The 17,669-nt window shown below is 47.3% G+C and overlaps 1 protein-coding gene across 1 annotated transcript; it reads left to right on the top strand.

Annotated features, from left to right (window-relative positions):
• The first annotated feature begins 261 nt into the window (after positions 1-261).
• On the top strand, positions 262-2,274 carry LOC119440182 (uncharacterized). The gene is made up of 2 exons (XM_037705116.1): positions 262-2,115; positions 2,221-2,274. Exons 1-2 carry the CDS (start codon positions 262-264, stop codon positions 2,272-2,274), a joined length of 1,908 nt encoding a protein of 635 aa, XP_037561044.1.
• The last annotated feature ends 15,395 nt before the right edge of the window (positions 2,275-17,669 follow it).

Raw genomic sequence — 17,669 nt, 5'->3', positions numbered from 1 at the left:
CGTGCGGCTCTTGCCAAAATGAGGCGGGGCACGGCTCCCGGGCGAGACGAACTCACCGTCAAAGTCCTAGCAAACCTACCCGATACTGCACGCCAGTCGCTTCTCGAATACATGATAGTTATCTGGTCCGGAGAAACACCCCTCCCCCTGGATTAGAAAACATCTCTAGTAACCTTCATACCAAAGGCAGGGAAACCCATCAACACTGATAACCTTAGACCCATTTCTCTTACTTCCTGTGTGGGGAAGCTAATGGAAACTATGGTCAGGGATCGTCTCTCCTCCTACTTGGAAGAGCGTAACACTTTGGCTGACTCCATGTACGGCTTCAGGCCCAACAAATCTGCGCAGGACATACTCCTACAACTACACCACGAAGTCCTCACTCCCATAGAACACCCCCACAATGACAAGATCATTCTAGCGCTTGACCTTAAGGGAGCCTTCGATAACGTTAAGCACGAAGTCATCCTAGCTCACCTCAGTGCCACTAACTGTGGCGATCGCACTTTCAACTATATTCGAAATTTTCTCACTGACAGAGCTGCGTACATTCGCATCCAAGATCAGGAATACGGCCCTTACCCACTGGGCACGCGAGGCACACCACAGGGCGCTGTGTTGTCGCCTCTCCTTTTCAACTTAGCTATGGTACAGCTCCCGGCCCGGCTGGATGCTGTCGACGGGGTAAAGCATGCGCTTTATGCCGACGACATCACCCTGTGGGCCACAGACGGCAACCTGGGCAACATGGAGGACAGCCTGCAAGCCGCAGCGCATATAGTGGACGAATATGCGGCATACTGCGGCCTCCAAAGTTCCCCACAGAAGTCAGAATTCGTGCACATTCGGCCCACGCCGAAGTGCACTTCGTCCATTAACCTTTCCATACATAGCGGACCCATTAACGAGGCACAGGAGATCCGTGTCCTTGGACTACACATAAACAAACACCGCCGAGTAGAGACAACACTTCAAAAACTCCGTAAGGTTGGAGAACAGGTGGGCCGCATGGTCCGCCGGGTTTCCAACAAGCGGGGGGGTCTCAAAAGCAAGGATGCGCTTCGTCTCGCACAAGCTTTTGTCACGAGTCGCATCTTGTATGCGACTCCGTACCTGTACTTACGGAAACACGATGAAGATTTTTTGGAGGTCACCCTCCGCAAAATCATCAAGCGAGCCCTAGATCTCCCCATCTCCACCTCCAATGCGAGACTTCTTGCCTTGGGGGTGGTCAACACCTACCGGGAGCTTCGGGAGGCTCACTTGACAAATCAATACACCCGCTTGGCGCAGACCCCGCCAGGCAGACGACTCCTAGATGGCCTACACATCAGGCATGAATTCCACACACAGGAGCGGGTACGAGTGCCCGAACACTGGAAATACGCGATCTATGTTCGACCCCTCCCCACCAATATGTCCCATGAGTCACACACTGGTCGCCGGGAGGCGCGGGCTCTTGCCCTCCGACGCCACTACGGCTCCAAACAAAGCGTATTTTACACGGACATCGCCGGCCCTTACCATGGGGATTGGTATACGGCGGCCGTAGTCCACCAAGACAGGCAGGTGGATGGTCTCTCCTTCCGTGCACCCAATGCTACCCATGCTGAAGAGGTGGCAATAGCCCTAGCTATCTCACATGACACTTCCAAAACTATCATATCTGACTCCAGAGGAGCCTATCGAAATTTCCAGCCGGGATGGATCTCACCCCTAGCTGCTCAAATTCTTCGACCTTGCCCGCGGGTAGGTGACCCCTCTCCCCACTCACTAATCTTGACCCCCGGCCATCAGGAACTCACAGGCAATGAGGCAGCCCACGCTGCCGCCAGCGCACTCATTCCCCGGGCAACTGCCTCCTCCACCGATGACCACTCTGATCCAGAATATAATCCTCCTCTTCTCACATTTAAAGACATAAGTACCCATTATCGGGACTCTCACCGCCGCTTTCCTGCGCTCTGCAAAGGGCTCAAGAAGGCGGACGAGAGAATTCTTCTTCGCCTATTCACGAATACGCTACTGTGCCCGGCAGTGCTCAAACACTTTGACTCTTCCTTTTCCGGCCTCTGCCAGTACTGTGGGGAGGTGGCTGACACTTACCACATGGTATGGGCATGCCAACTCAATGCTTCTCTAACCCCCAACCCCAACCCAACACGAGAGGACTGGGAGGCGGCCCTGCTCGGCTGCCTGGACCTGCCGGCTCAACAGGCCATGGTCCAGCGTGTCACGACAGCGGCCACGACCAATGGGGTCCCTGAATAGGGACTCCACCTAGTATTGTAGGGAGCTGGCCCACTAAGGGTTGGTTTTCCCGAGCAACCTCTATGTAAATAACACCTTAATAAATGTTTGCCACCACCACCACCAATTGCGATAGCAAATTAGTAGAGAGTTATACGCAGTAGGGATAGTAGTTTTATCGGCTGCATATACTTGGACACATTCGCTTTTAACTGAATTAACAAGCGAGGTCTCAGTGCGCACAAGCAAACATTCATAGATCACACTCAATGACCGCATGTCGTGAACAAGCGCGGCCGCCGCAGCGAGCGACGTTTCGTGCAGTCATGTCTTCAAGGGAAACCGAATGGCGAAAGCACAGTGCATACAAAGGTCAGAGCCGCCTGGAGATCGCTTTCAGGATACGGTGCGCGTGAGAGCCCGCACCGCCGCAAGGTACGCAGTTGTTAGAAGAGTAGAAGTCACCCCCCTCCTCCCTTCCGCGCTGCCTTCCCGCTTTCCTCCCTTCGCGTGGGAGATTGCGTCGCCAGTTCCCCCTGCACCGGTTGCACGATACGTATTTGGTGCTGCAGCACAGCGTCGCCCCCCCCCCCCCCCCTGCATCCCTCCCATACCCCCACGGACTTTCACGCGACGGAGGAAGTAACATTGGCTCTCCGCTGTGCATTCGCTCTCCGTGAAAGCCCGCGTCCCCTGCGCGCTTTCACTTGCACATAAGGCGCGCGGCGACAATTTTATCGCCCTTGGACTTTATACGGAACCTCACGGCGGCGACGGGGACACCGACTGCAGAAATCAGCTGGAAGTGTCCATTTAATTCCTATCCCAATAAAGGAGTGTAAAGACTGCTCTTGCAATTACACAAGAATTTTGACCGGCTTCTAGTGCTAGCGTTAACTATGAAAAAAAAAGTTCAGGTTTTTGGCTTGGACTATGGGCCACAATGTCATTACACTACGCAGGCATTCAATGGAAAAAAAAAGATCTGCGCTATTTAGGTGTGCCGTTCTCACAGTATAGAAAAAGCAACAGTTGACATAAATACAAGGTAACGTGAATTCCTGGCGAGAGCGGAATTTGTCACTGTTCAGACGTGCTGAAGTGTGCAACGTGTTCTTAGTTTGTCGTCTCATGTATGTGCTGCAAGTACTGCACTGCTCAAGACTTCGCATTCAGGCACTGCATTGCGTATTTGCAACATTTATTTGGAGCTCAAGTTGTGAATCGATACGGCGCGATAATCTGTTCGTCCCTCTTGAACAAGGTAGTCTAGGATTAGTCCATCCCTTCGTTAGGCAAATCGGTTCCCGCGTGTTCTTCTTTCAAGACAGTGACCATCTGTTTTTGCGTGAAATGTTACAGCTCCGATTAGTTCATTGTTAGTAACCTATCATACTAGTGTCATCAGATGCCAGAGATGTCCCACAGGCTTCTTGGGGCTTTCTCAAGGAGGTCGTTGACTCATTTCTTGTCTTGAAAGTTAAATTCAGCATGGAGTACATTTTCACTGCGAGTCGAAAAACAATTCTGCTGCACTGGTGGACCCTATTTTCACAGATCCTCTGTATCGTGCAGTTTATTTAAATCGGCCTTATTAGGATGTACTTAGGCGCCTCCATAAAACGTGTATACCTCCTGGAGTTGAAACATTTTTCTTTAAATTGCATTCGGAAACACTTCCTGTTAAAACCTGGTTGAACGCAAGGGGCTGCGTCGTGCCGTGGTTCACGAACTGTCGACTCTGTCCACGTGCTGAAACCATAGATGATTGTTTTATATACTGTACGGATGCGATCTTTTTCTGGGACATTCTCCTACGGACGCTTAAAAAGGACTTTGACAAACCAGTAAGGTTCCTACCGTTTAAGACTACTGGCGGTCCTCCTATAACATTTTCATAGTACTGGGTTTATACAGCCTATGGAGAGCTAGAATTTGTGATCGCTTTGCCGAAAGCCCGTGATCTACAAGATCATTAATTAATGTAAGTGCATCGTATTTAAGAAGTGCGTACGCTGCACAGGAACCTCTACCTGAATGTATGCACTTGTTGGACGCATGTGTGTGTTTGCCCTAGTTTTAAGATGGTATTTATGCCCGCACTCCTAATACATCTTCATTTTTCTTTTCCATGCACAAAAGAAAAAAAAACGAGAGTGGCTCAATCGGTTATCGTGGTGCACGTCTCACAGACCGGAAGCCGGTGGTTCGATTCCGCAGCGCGACGAGCAATTTTTATCTCCGCGCGGCTTGAGTTGTTCGTACGCCAACACCGACGCCGACAGGAGTGCATGCAATACAAGCTTCGCATGAAAAATTCATTGCGATATATAGTTTCTACGTTCGCTTTGCGGACGTGATAAGCAATCATCACTCGCCTCGGAATTAACAAAACCTCGAAATGAGACATTCGAACGGTGGATACGTGCGCGATATTATAACGTCGGATATTAGGCGGTCATGTAATATCCCATGGACACAGCATTTCACTGCAATCGCATAGATATTTTTTTTAATTGTTCCATCCGTAAAAGCACACATCACTGTAGCTGTTGCGTCTTCGTATATCGCGAGCAGCTTGTACGCAACAAACCTTAAAATGGTGACGACATCCGAAGGACATGACTTCTGGTGAGAGACACGTCCACGTCTTAGTGTTTACAACTCGCAGTACGTGTAAATTAACGAAAGGAACGCCAAAGTACGTACTATCATCACGCGAGGCCAACGTGAAAAAAGAAAGAATGTCGCTGTATTAGAAACGTAGGGTGTCAACAAAGCCATAGTTATCACAGAGCTGTCTGGCCTTCGAGTTTTTATCTGCCTTGTTCGGTGTGTCGGTGCTTATGGTGCATACCGCTTGCGCAGTCCATGGCTCCTCTCAATTAGTTGCAGTTTTTAGTATGTGTTGAATGAAAGAAGAGATTTCGCGACAACTGCTATAATCAAAACAAATCGCGAAATAGCACTCGGTGTAATTGCGACGGATATTCCCCAGCCTCCTTTCTGTATTATTTTTCCTGTTGTCCAAAAATCGCCGTGATCGCTGCGATCGGTGGGACGTGGGACCAACCGGTTGGACGCGGTCGCGCGGGAGGCGGGGGGGGGGGGGGGGAGGGCTCGACGGCTGCGACTTTGATGTCCGTCGCAAGCGACGGAAATCCCTCTTCCGCTGTGATGAAAATCGCATCATGTGAAGTGCCCTTTTCAGATGAGCGGTAGCCGTCTGGCGGGTTCACGTTCATCCCGTGGACAAGCGCCAAGCGAAGCGCATGGTGTTACACACGACACGTATCTCTGTGTGGATGCTCCTTAGAGAACAAACTTTTAATCAGGGTGGCCAGCGGGCTCCATCAGTCCAATGTTGGGTATCATTTTCTCTTAGAGTGTATGTCTGTAAAACGGCTAACAGGCCTGTTACAAACTTTTCGCCCATAAAGATTTTGGTAGATCCTTCCGCATCACCACTGTTAAATGTTCTATTGTACTCTATGAGGCATAAATCAAAGCACTTTCCGGCATCATTTCTTTCTTTTGTTAGGCCTAACAAAGTGAGAACAGGTTAGTTGAAGAACAGTAGCCTGTCTCCACTAACACGTTCTTTTCGACGTGAAACGAGACTACGACGAACTCAAATTCGCCATTTATTTCAAGCGAACATGACGACATGACGAGGGACAAGTTGGCAGGCCAACTCTGAGAGCGAGAGATGTGAGTGAGGCTAAGAAGTGATCCTCCCTGCTCCACAAATGTATCACACAAGAGGCGAACTTGGAATGAAGCAATTACCGAGGACGCCGTCTAGTGTCGCACTAGCTACAGAAGCCATGCACAGCCCGAAACGTAAAAGTCAAAAGATAGCGAGAGCCCGTAGACTGCAAAGTGGACCATTTCATTCCGCGCATGCGTACTCAAACGCGCGACCGGAAAGCATTCGTAGGAACTATGCGCATACGCTATACTAACGCTCTCTGTGTCGTCACTGCGAGAGAGCAGAGGTAACGCGCTGTGGAGTCCCCGTTGACAGAAACAGTATACTGAATTTCAACTCCACCAATGTGTCTCAGAACACTGCTTGAACGCATAAAATTCTTGGCTTTTACGTGGCAAAAACACGATTTGATTATGAGGGTCAAGACGCTACTCGAATGACCGTATTAGGAAAGTCTGCACTTCATTGTTAAACCGTGTTTTAGACAGACAGATGTGGTCTAGATATGTAACTGCAACGCGCGATGCAGGTAAACCCACTGTCTCACTAATTATCTTACTAATTATTCAAATCATGTGTCCGTGTGACTTCAATATACACGTACTGATGTGTCTTGGTGCTGAGAGTTTATTTGACGTCCTCAACAGTGTATAACTCAGTCAATGAACCATTCATTTCAATGTTTATGCTTGGGGAAAACAAGCAAGTTCTAAAGAAGTTTTGGCAGAAATTGTTTGCTTATTACCTGAGGAAAGTGAAGACATGACGTTGCAATTGAAAACTTATGTACACGGTGTAAATTTGAGCGGTTGTTTACTTAACCTTTATTTTTTTTCGTAGTCTTCATATATTAGTATATTATTAAGATCTAGAAATTTTGAACGATTTGTTTTCTCACGAATATTTAATAAGCAACATTTGAGCTAGGAATCGCCGTACATTATGTGCGCAGATGCTAGTTCGGAAAACGGAGGACACAGGGACAAGTCTCCGTAAACGTGTACGATTGTACAGGAGTAAATAATTTCCATGTTTTTGTGTTCGTTGCCTGTTCACTTTTCACATCATGCAAAACATTCACTGCCACGATGCACGCTAACCTTCTAACCATCCTAGCACGCATTGAGTTCTCATTAGGCAAAATATATTATGCACGTCCCACATAGCGTGGAAATCGATGTTATGAAAAACATTTATGAAGTGATTTGCTGTTCTCTAAAGGGCTACCAGATTTGCCAACCTGTTTATGTAAGCCTGGAAATTGTGTGTGTGTGTCACGCGAGTGTAGGGGTGACGACAGTACCAAAACGATGGCAACAATATAAGATATCGTACGATGGCGACGGCGGATGGAATGACGCCGTACGTTCTGTACTCCGGAGAAGTACAGTAGAGTTGCAAACACTTCCGCTATGATTGAGGCAGATCCCGGAGGTGGTAGAATGTTGAACAGCGTCTTCGTAGCGTTATCTGCTGCGGAGAGAGGACTGAGAAATATGGGCCCACCGCGAAGCCGGTGGAGCCTTATGCCGTGCTTCGGGAAGCGCTAGCTGCCCCGAAGGCAGGATGAAAAAATGCGGCAGATTCCATGCCCTGCGGGAATCGACGTATAGCTGTGGCGCCAAATGCGACGTATAGCTGTCGCGCCAAATGCGACGTATAGCTGTGGCGCCAAATGCTTACTTTGCGAGGCGACAGGTGGTAAAGACTTCCGACGCTGTTCGACGAGTGTTCCGTTCTGATTTCGTCAAATACCTCCGAGCCGCCCCCAGAGGCACCGGCAACAGTGACCAACGCCGCGCGCGTTCGGTGCGAACGCGGGCAGAACGCCGACGGCGTCGACAACAGTTCTGCGTGTTGCTGGTGCTGCGGCATGTCTAAGTTTATACAGCTGATAAAACTACTATCCTTACTCCGTATAGCCCTCTACTAATTTGCTTTCGCAATTTATGCTTTTTCGCTGAGTCGTCATTTTTGCTGAGTCATGGTCATCACTATGACTTCTACCACCATTCTTTAATGTTTCCTTTACTTAGTCCCCACGTTCTAGCACATTCCAGTGGTTCTTGAGTTAACCTTTTTTCGCTTCGTCATTCTATTTTTGCTGAGTCATGCTCATGACTATGGCTTCTACCATCATCCTTTAGTGTTTCCTTCCCTTAGTACTCACGTCAGAACCCATTTCAGAGGTTCTTGAGTGTTAATCTTTTTTCGCTTATTCATTGTACCTTTAGCTGTGTGATGCTCATGACTGTGGCTTCTACCATCAACCTTTAGTGTTTCCTTCACTTAGTACTCACGTCAGAACCCATTTCAGTGGTTCTTGAGTGTTAATGTTTTTTCACTAAGTGATTGTCATTTTTGCTGAGTCATGGTCATGACTATGACTTCGGCCATCCAACTTAAGCCTTTTCCTTCTCTTAGTACAACATCCTAACCCATTCCGTTGGTTTTTGAGTGTTATTCTTTTTTCGCTGACTCATTGTGATTTTTGCTGAGTCATGCTCATGACTATGGCTTCTACCACCATCCTTTAGTGTTTCTTTCACTTAATACCCACGTCCGAACCCATTTCAGTCGTTTTTGAGTGTTAATCTTTTGTCGCTAAATAACTTTCATTTTAAGCGGCTGTTTCACGACCTAAATTAAACGCACGTCATGACATTCGTGTCATGACCTACCAATTATGTGCGTCATACTCTCTTGTCATACTATGCCAGTTTTGGTATACTGTATACCAAGTTAACGATACGACCATGGGAGCACCAAGACGTATGCGGCTGTTTTATGACCTACATGACGCGCACGTCATGACATTCATGTCATGACCTATCGTTTGTGTTCCTCATACTCTTGTCATACTCTGCCAATTTTGGTACTTAGATAGATAGATAGATAGATAGATAGATAGATGCTGTCAAACTTGCAAATGCTCGCCAAGAAATGCTTTGCATTTAAAACCTAGCACGCGCTCGATTTTATAAGCAACTTGTTGCTATTTGACATGTAACACGCAAAACACAGCGGTACGTCTGTGGCCGAATGGGAACTCACACGCGTGTCCTCTGGCACATGCAATTCAATTGATGCAAACACCAGACATCGCAAATAGTTGGTCTATAGGCACGACCAAGCGATTGCGGCCTAACAGTAAGAACAACGGACCGTTTTTCTTGACAACTGCACTGAGGTTCTTGTGTGATTCTTCTTTTTTTTTCGGTTTCTTTTACCCCAATGTTTGCCATACGGCCCATCATTGTTTTATAATGCGTGCATGAAAGTTGTGTACATCTGCATCTGCACGACAAGGTTCGATCGCATTATGCTACATTATAATTAGAGCCAATCGTTATCGGCCTACCCTCCCGGGTTATGGTGGGCCTGCAGTCTGCTGGGTGAGTCGGTATTTCGACCGATATATTTGTTGATATATATCCGAAGCTTATATGTGCGCCGAACGCGAGTACCAGCGAACGGGCTTACACATGTATAACCCTTTTTTGCTTGCCCGCGAAGGAGTGCCTGTGAGTGCACCACTGTTCCGCGTGGCAAACGAATAGATCCCTTCATCAAACCTGAACTTATAATGTCGGCTAGCAGGCGTACCTTGAAAGGTTAATCGAACAACACTTTACATTCAATATGGTATGGAGAACTTTATTGAGTCCTGAAGGTCAACCCTGGGTTGAGGCGGGCCGCTCCCACGTTGGGACTGTCAGGCCGAGCCCTTCAGCCACATCGCGGGCCTTCTGGACTGCCCGTAATTGGTCAGAGAGTGATTCACTTCGTAGCATTTGCCGCCACCATTCTTGTTCCTTGTCACAGTCTGCGAAGACCGCAGGGCACTGCCAAAGCATATGGTCAAGAGTAATGATGCCATTGCACTTATTACAATTGGTTTGAATTTCCCTGTCCGGATAGATCCTGTTAATAAATATGGACTTGGGTATGTCCTTGTCTGTAGCAAACGTAATGTGACCGCTTGGGCTCTGCACAGTTTACCGTGTGGCAATGGGTATTCCCGTCTGCTTAAATAATAATGTTTCGTGATTTCGTTATATGTTAATAATCGATCCCTGTGTTCCCCATGTGAAGTGTAAGCTGCTCGGTCTTGAAGAGCAGCGGCTAGAAAGTCCTCGTGCTGCTTCATTTGCCACCTCATTGAGCTTTCTCCGAGTTCCGTCCACCACCCCCGAGATGTGCAGGAAACCAGCGAATTTCGATCCTCTCACTGTTGACCTTGTCTAGTAACTTGGTTGCTATCCGTGTCACATATCCGTTAGTAAAGTTGCGTATGGCTGTTCTAGAGTCACTGTAAATATGTGTCCACCGATTTGCCCGGATGGCTAAGGCGATGGCTACTTGTTCTGCTACTGTTGGGTCCTTTGTATAGACGGTGATGGCATCCCGTATGTTACCTTGAGTGTCTACAACAACGGAGGTATATGCATCCTTATTTTTAACCCAGGCAGCGTCAACGAATACCGCCTGCTGCTTATGTTGATCTATGTCTTGAAGGAGTGCCTTGGCTCTTGCCTTCCGTCTCTCGAGGTTATGTGTCGGGTGCATGTTCCTAGGGAACGGGGTGGTCTTAATTTTTTCTCGTAGTCCCGCTTGCAATTCTGTTAATAATTCTCCTTTGTTGGTTTGGTTGTTACTTTCTACGCCTATTTCTTCAAGTAGCGCCCTTCCAGGTAGTGTCCTCATTAGTCTCTCTTGGTGGGCCACCTGTTGAGCCTCAGCTATCTCTTCTAGTGTGTTATGCAGCCCTAGGCGCAATAATCTATCATTGGCAGTGCTGATGGGAAGTCCTAGTGTAGCCTTTATAAGTCGTCTGATTAAAGCGTTTAGCTTGTTCTTATCAGCCTGTGTCCATTGTAGCATGCCTGCCACGTACGAGAAGTGGCAAAATGCGAATGCATGTACCAATCTTATGGCACTGTCTTCTCCTAGCCCCTTATGCTTATTTGTAATTCTACGCAGAAGTCTAATGACTTCTTCAGACTTCTTAGAGATATGTTGTATCATCCTGCGATTAGATCCATTCGCTTCCAGGAGAAGGCCTAGCACCCTAATAGTCTCCACCTGCCTGATTGGCTCTCCATTCTTGGCGTATATGTCAATGCGGGGTTCTTCCTCTGGGATATATCCTTTCGGCTTGCGCCCACGCTTACTGCTCCGCAGTACCAATAGTTCTGATTTTTTAGCAGAGCAGTTCAGTCCCATACCCTCAAGTATGGTTTCCACCACATAAATGCTTTCCTGTAGTTTGGTCTCTGTTTGTCCCATATTACCTTCAGCACTCCAGATTGTTACATCATCTGCATATATTGCAAAGTGGATACCTTCAACCTGCGCGAGACCTCGAGCCACTTTTGACATTGCCAAATTACATAACATGGGAGATAGGACAGACCCTTGTGGTGTCCCACGATTCCCAAGTTCCAGGGTTGTCGATTGGAGTTCGCCTAACCTGAGACAAGCAGAACGGCAACCTAGAAAGGCTTTGACTATATTGTGCAATCGCTTACCCAACACCAGCTCTGCGAGGATATCCAATATTGCCCTGTGTTTGAGACGATCAAAGGCTTTTTTCTACATCTACGCCTAGGAGAGCTCTCGTATTTAGCGGGCTAGCAAGAATAAGGTGATGTTTGATTAAAAGCATTGCATCTTGAGTCGAAAGTCCAGGACGGAAACCGATCAGGTTATGCGGAAGAACATTTCTGTTCTCTACATACTTAGTCAGTCTATTAAGTATGACATGCTCCATGGTTTTGCCCAGACATGATGTTAACGATATGGGCCTTAGGTTATCTAGATTGAGGTGCTTGCCTGGTTTGGGAATAAGAATTGTGTTAGCAATTCGCCATTCCTTCGGATAATCACGTTTTTCCAGAGTTCATTAAAATACTCAGTTAAATACGTTATAGAATCATCGTCCAGATTTTTCAAAAGCCTATTGGAAGTGCCATCTGGACCAGCAGCGGATCTACTGTTGAGGTCGTACAGGGCTGCGCGAACTTCGGTTTGTGTGAACTCTTGATCCATAAGCTCACAGTCTTCCCCTGTATATTCAGGCTGGTCTGTACTCTCATTGCTATCCTTAAGTGGTAAATACTTAGCTGCGAGCCGATCAAGAATGGCCTCGTCCGTTGTGTCCTGACTCTCACGATGGACGAGTCGTGCTACTGCTGTTCTCCTATTAGATTTCGTGTCGTTCTCATGAAGCAAATGTCTAAGTAAGTTCCAATTTCCACCTCGTTTAATTCGACCATCTATGGTATTACAAAGCTCATCCCATTGTTGTTGCTGTAAATATCTGGCGTGTTCCTCAATCTCCCTATTCAACAATGCTATACGCTTCCTGAGTCTCCTGTTCAGCCGTTGCGTTTTCCATCTATTTAACATAGATTGTTTGGCTTCAATCAAGTGTGCCAGCCTACTGTCCATGATTTCGATATCCTCCTCAGTAGTAATAGCCTTCGTTGCCGCCTTTACATCTTCCCTGAGCTGAGTGGTCCAAGTTTGGAGTGTTTTCTTTTGTCCTGTCTCTGTCTCAGCTCTGCTTTTCCTTGCTTTCCGAAAAAGATCCCAGTCAATGTAGTTAAAGTGCTTTATCTCATTACTGGGTGTTTCCAATACTATTTGTAATATGTAATGGTCACTACCCAGATCAATATTGGAATTATTCCAGCCAGCGTTCGCTAAATTTGATACAAAAGTAAGGTCTGGGTGGAGTCCCTGCACGTAGATGTACCACACCTAGTGGGATAAGCTGGGTCAGTGATGAGGGAGAGATTAAGATCTGTAGCTAGATGCCAGAGTCCATCTCCTTTCTTAGTATTCCAGCGATATCCCCAGGTTTGATGTGGGGCGTTGAAATCCCCTCCAATAATGAGTGGAGCGTGCTTAGTAACAGCCATAGTCTTATTAAGAAGTGCCCTGAAACTTTGTTTCATGTCGCTAGGGCTGCTGTAAACATTGAGACAAAAGAGGATTTGCGGTTTGCCTCTATTCCTTTTCAAAATGATTTCCACAAGTAAGTATTCTAATTTGTTTAGTCCAAGGCGCAAATCATGTTCTATGAATGGTATTTTCTTATCTACGAGCGTGGCTAGCCCCCTACCCAGCTCTTTGCCCCTGCATGTCGCTTTGTATCCGGATAGGCTGATCTCATCTGCCAAGGTTTCCTGCAGCATAATTATTTTTGGTTTATCTGGAGATGTTTTTATCAACTGCATGAGAGGTGCTTTTTTATGATGAAATCCTCGGCAATTCCATTGCCACACGGTAAAGCTCCCCCTGCTAGCCATTGCTTATAGAACCCGCCTTACTGCTACCCGCTAGAGTACGCTTCGTAGAACTCCCCGACGCACCAGGGAGCGATCTGACGCTCTCTGCTTCTGAGGGTAGGTATTCGTCGTCCTCGCCTTGCGCTTCTACTTTTGAAAGCCTCTTTTCTGTCGTCACTCTCCATTTCCATAATTTATCAACTTTGAAGGTAGTTCTATCTGTGGCATCTCTAAGTTGTTTAATCGCCTCCTTAATCTCTTCCAAAGCAGAGCACACTGTCGTTTCTACTGGGCTTATTGCCCGCTTCTTTGGAGCTGGTGAATTTTCTTCTTCCTGACTGTTGTCATTATTCACCGGTTTGGCTATTGCTACTTTTGTGGAGCTAGACTGCGAGTTCTTGCGAAGTTCTACAACCTGCTTAGTAAGTTCTTCATTTGCCTTTCTCAGATATGTTACTTCTTTGATCAGCTGTTCTATCCTGGCATCATTATCTCCGACCGGCTGCCCCGCACCGCTCTCTGCAGCCCTCACAGTACCTCTCACTTTGTCGGCCCAGGCTGTTCCAGATGTCTTGTCGCCAGGCTTCTGCTTTCCTCCTTCAAAGCACACCTGCACTTCACGTGATCTGGAGCGGCTTCTGCCCTTCGACGGCGAGCGGCGTCTTGACCGTGTGGGGCTCTTTGAGCGTGAGCGCTCCTTGGCGCCCGTTTGGGCATCCCATTGCCGCTCAGCTGATGTCGCCCTCGATGCAGATCTGTTGCGTTCACGTCGTCGAATTCGCACCACGTATGGAATTTGGTACCGCTCTTGGCAGGTCTTGTCTCCAGTTGGGTGGTCCCCTCCACAGAATTTGCAGTTAGGCACACACGTGTGATTGTCCTCCGGGTTTTGAGTGCCACATCCTCTGCACTGAACCACGTCCGGTGTTGGACATACATCTGATCTATGTCCAATCTTTCCGCAAGCATAGCAGACATCAAACTGCTTCCTATACAGGTAACACCTCACAAGGGTCGACCCATATCTGACATTATTGGGTACCTTGAGCCCATCAAACAAAACAATGACCGAGCCAGTCGATTTAATACGTTTGGCTGCCAATGCCAGTGGGTTAAAGTCATGCACAATGTTCTTCGTTATCGTGGCCTGATTGTCTCTGAGGTCAACTCTCCGAATCACACCTTTGCACGTGGTGTGCGGAGCTGTCTCGTAGGCGTTAACTTCATATTCGGTTTCCACTATAATGATTGACTTGATTCGTACATACCTGGCAGCATGACTGGGATCTGGTGTACTGACCACCACGATGTTTTGCGTGAAGTTAGGGCAAACGACATCCTCTCGGGCTTGTTCTGGAGTCAGGCCGGATGCTTCAATAACCGCCACGCCTATCGCTGTGGTGCTAACTTTGCTCAAGTTGAGACCTCCTCGGGGGCGGATGACGATCTTGCTGTGCTCATGCGGCAACTGGGGCATCCTCGATGCCTTGACAATACGGTTCTTGAACGTAGTGGTTGTAGGTCCCTTGTTCTTGCTGTTGTTGCCTTGCTCTTGCTGGCTCTGCGGCGTTGTTTTCCCATCACCAGAAATCCTTCTGGTGGAGCGAGATTTTCGGCTTGTCACAATTTGCCAGCCTAGATCTTCCTCATTCTCTTCTAATCCGGTGGCGTCTTCGTCTTCCATGCGCGTTTCCGCCATTGCGGCTCGGTGGGGCCAGTAGGCCTACTTGGGCCTTGCTAGCCGCACACGTTCGATGCACCAAGAAAGGTCATTAAAAGTCCAAAAATGGAAGTCCCACCTTAAAGTAAGGTGCCCACCAATTCCTGGTGACTTCACAAATCCAGTGATGTGCTTGAATCCGTGATGGTGGATAAAGACGGCTGCACAATCATTCAAAAACGACAGAGCCGATGTGAGGGACGTCCGCACCTCGGCTTCTTCTTCTTCGGCTTCCTTACATTCAATAGATTATTTGATTTACTTCACTTTCGTGGATTTAACCATTTGGTAGGCTGAGTCCATTACTCACCGATCCTCCAGAATCTTTACCGGTCGATCCGACACAAGAAGTGCAAAATCCTTAAATGTAGCCACATAGGTGTCGCACTTTTCTCTGCACACACCTGCCATCACTGTCCTCTCTAAACAAGCGTCATACATCGCCTGCGTCCTCGTGGCATGGCTGCGTAGACGCCTGACACTTTGCATCCGTCTCGAGTTAGCGTTCGCATTTCGGCATAATTTGCGTGCGATATATTGCATAAACATCAAAAGTTTGTAATTATAATAAAGTTGTGATCTTTGTAGTAGTCACAGAGACATATTAAATCATATTTCACATTGCGTACATGACAGGGAACACAATTGTACGCACCGTAAGTACTCGTAAAGCAGTTAATTATTCGCTTGACTCAAGCTTCGCTTCCCAATGATTACATCATGTGCATTGGATCTGTATATTTCGTTAATCGACAGGCACGCAGATACCACTTTTTTAAACGACGGAAAATAAATAAATAAATAAATAATAAATAAATAAATAAATAAATAAATAAATAAACGCTAATCGGGAAGCATGAAACAAAGTCAACGCAGCCCCATTTCTCACGGTAAGTGTGGCTTTTTTGGCATTGTAGAAGGGTTATTTTACTCATACAGCTAAAGTATTATTTCACCTTTAGTCCCCCATTAAGGCAATTGAGTTCTGCTGAATTGCGCAAGGTTGAGAGAAAGCTTATGAGGTCTAAAATTCTCATCCACCTGACTGTGTCACGAAGGTACTCGTACAAGAAAAACGCAATCTACCCTTTCATGACCGGTGTTTAGGTTTCAGAAGAGTGGGCTCCTAATATTGCAGCGACATGGACTGTAGAATTCTCTGCGACCTAAATGTGTGCTACAGCTGCGCATATCCAAATTTACAGTCTAAACTAAAGAAAGATCAGCCAAACGAGCAAATAGAGCTCATCGCACACATGAATTGGCAATAACAACTTGATTCTTTTGAGGAGTAATGGGGAGCAACACGGTTACAGTGTGTTATCACTGACAAAAGTGCGACAAAAGAGCGATAAAGGTATCTGGAATATGAATGTAACATCAACTCGTGTAACAACAGTTTTGCCTAGCTATGGTTAAGTGTCAGGGAAAAAATACTCCATTTGGGGGGGGGGGGGGGGGGGGAGTACCAGGTGCAGTAGTTTGCAAAGCAGCGTTTCGCACAGCAGGGCCGCCTCCCGTTTGCACTTGCAATTTCCGCAGTCCTCTTTCCTACGCACGCTGCCAACTTCAATGTGCCTCCAGCGTTTTGAATGCCGTTGAACGGTCTATGCAAATGAGACTGCACTATGATAGTAGACTTAAAAAGCACGGGCCGCTGAATGCACGTATACTTTCAGCAATCGAGTGTTTCGCATGCTGCGGCATAGTGTTGCCGTAATAAGGCAGAGCACCTGAACTTTGCACCGTCGCGGTAGTTTAAGGGGCAAAGTGCCGAGCCAGAAATGTTTATTCCAAAAAATGTCGGCAAAACAACCGTACACAGTTGAGCTCCGAATGGCTGCCTCCAACTAAGAACACGCGCCGACGAAAGTGAGCTCATTATTGCTGCGTGTTGTTCAAGACAAATGACACGCGAGTTTTACACAAAGTGCGCACCCCGTTGTGAAGTAAATGTCAACACACACACACACACACACCCGGGACCTGGCGGAAGACAGCTTTGTGAATCATGACTTACACTTCAATCCCTTGTCCACTTTGTCCGTATCGTCTATGGCAAGTTCTGTCTTTACCTGCGGGACGTCCCTGCTGCGGACGGGCTTACTGTCGTCTTCATCTCAATCGGTCAGTGCACTCAAGTTCCTACGAACAACACAAAAGAAACAAAGTAAGGAAGCAAAGAAAGTCAGAAAGAAAGAACTTGCAGCATGGTAAGAAGGGAACGTCGAGACGGGGCAAGAGTTACGGTTTTATAATGGGGATTTTCACTTACCCTGTGCACCGTGCTGATGACCTCTTTTTTTTCGCTACGACGTTACGCTCTCGCGGGGAACCAGGGAGCCGAATCAATCAGTTTCTAAAATAAACGCTAAATTATGGGGATTTACGTGCCGAAACCACAATTTGATTATGAGGCACGCCGTAGTGGGGGACTCCGGAATAATTTGGACCACCTGGGGTTCTTTAACGTGCACCTAAATCTAAGTACACGCCGTTGTTTTCGCATTTCGCCCCCATTGAAATGTGGACGCCGTGGCCGGGATCTGATCCCGCGACTTCGTGCTTAGCAGCCAAACACACAACCATAGCGCCTAAGCAACCACCGCGGGAGATCATCAGTTTCGTCGAGCGAAGTTCCCGATTTTACAATGGAATATATCTGACTCACGGCTATTCACGTCTTCAT

This window comes from Dermacentor silvarum, chromosome 2 (assembly GCF_013339745.2).
Source record: "Dermacentor silvarum isolate Dsil-2018 chromosome 2, BIME_Dsil_1.4, whole genome shotgun sequence".
NCBI lineage: Eukaryota > Metazoa > Arthropoda > Arachnida > Ixodida > Ixodidae > Dermacentor > Dermacentor silvarum.
The sequence above is the reverse complement of the archived record's forward strand: the minus strand, read 5'-3'. Positions and strand labels throughout refer to the sequence as shown.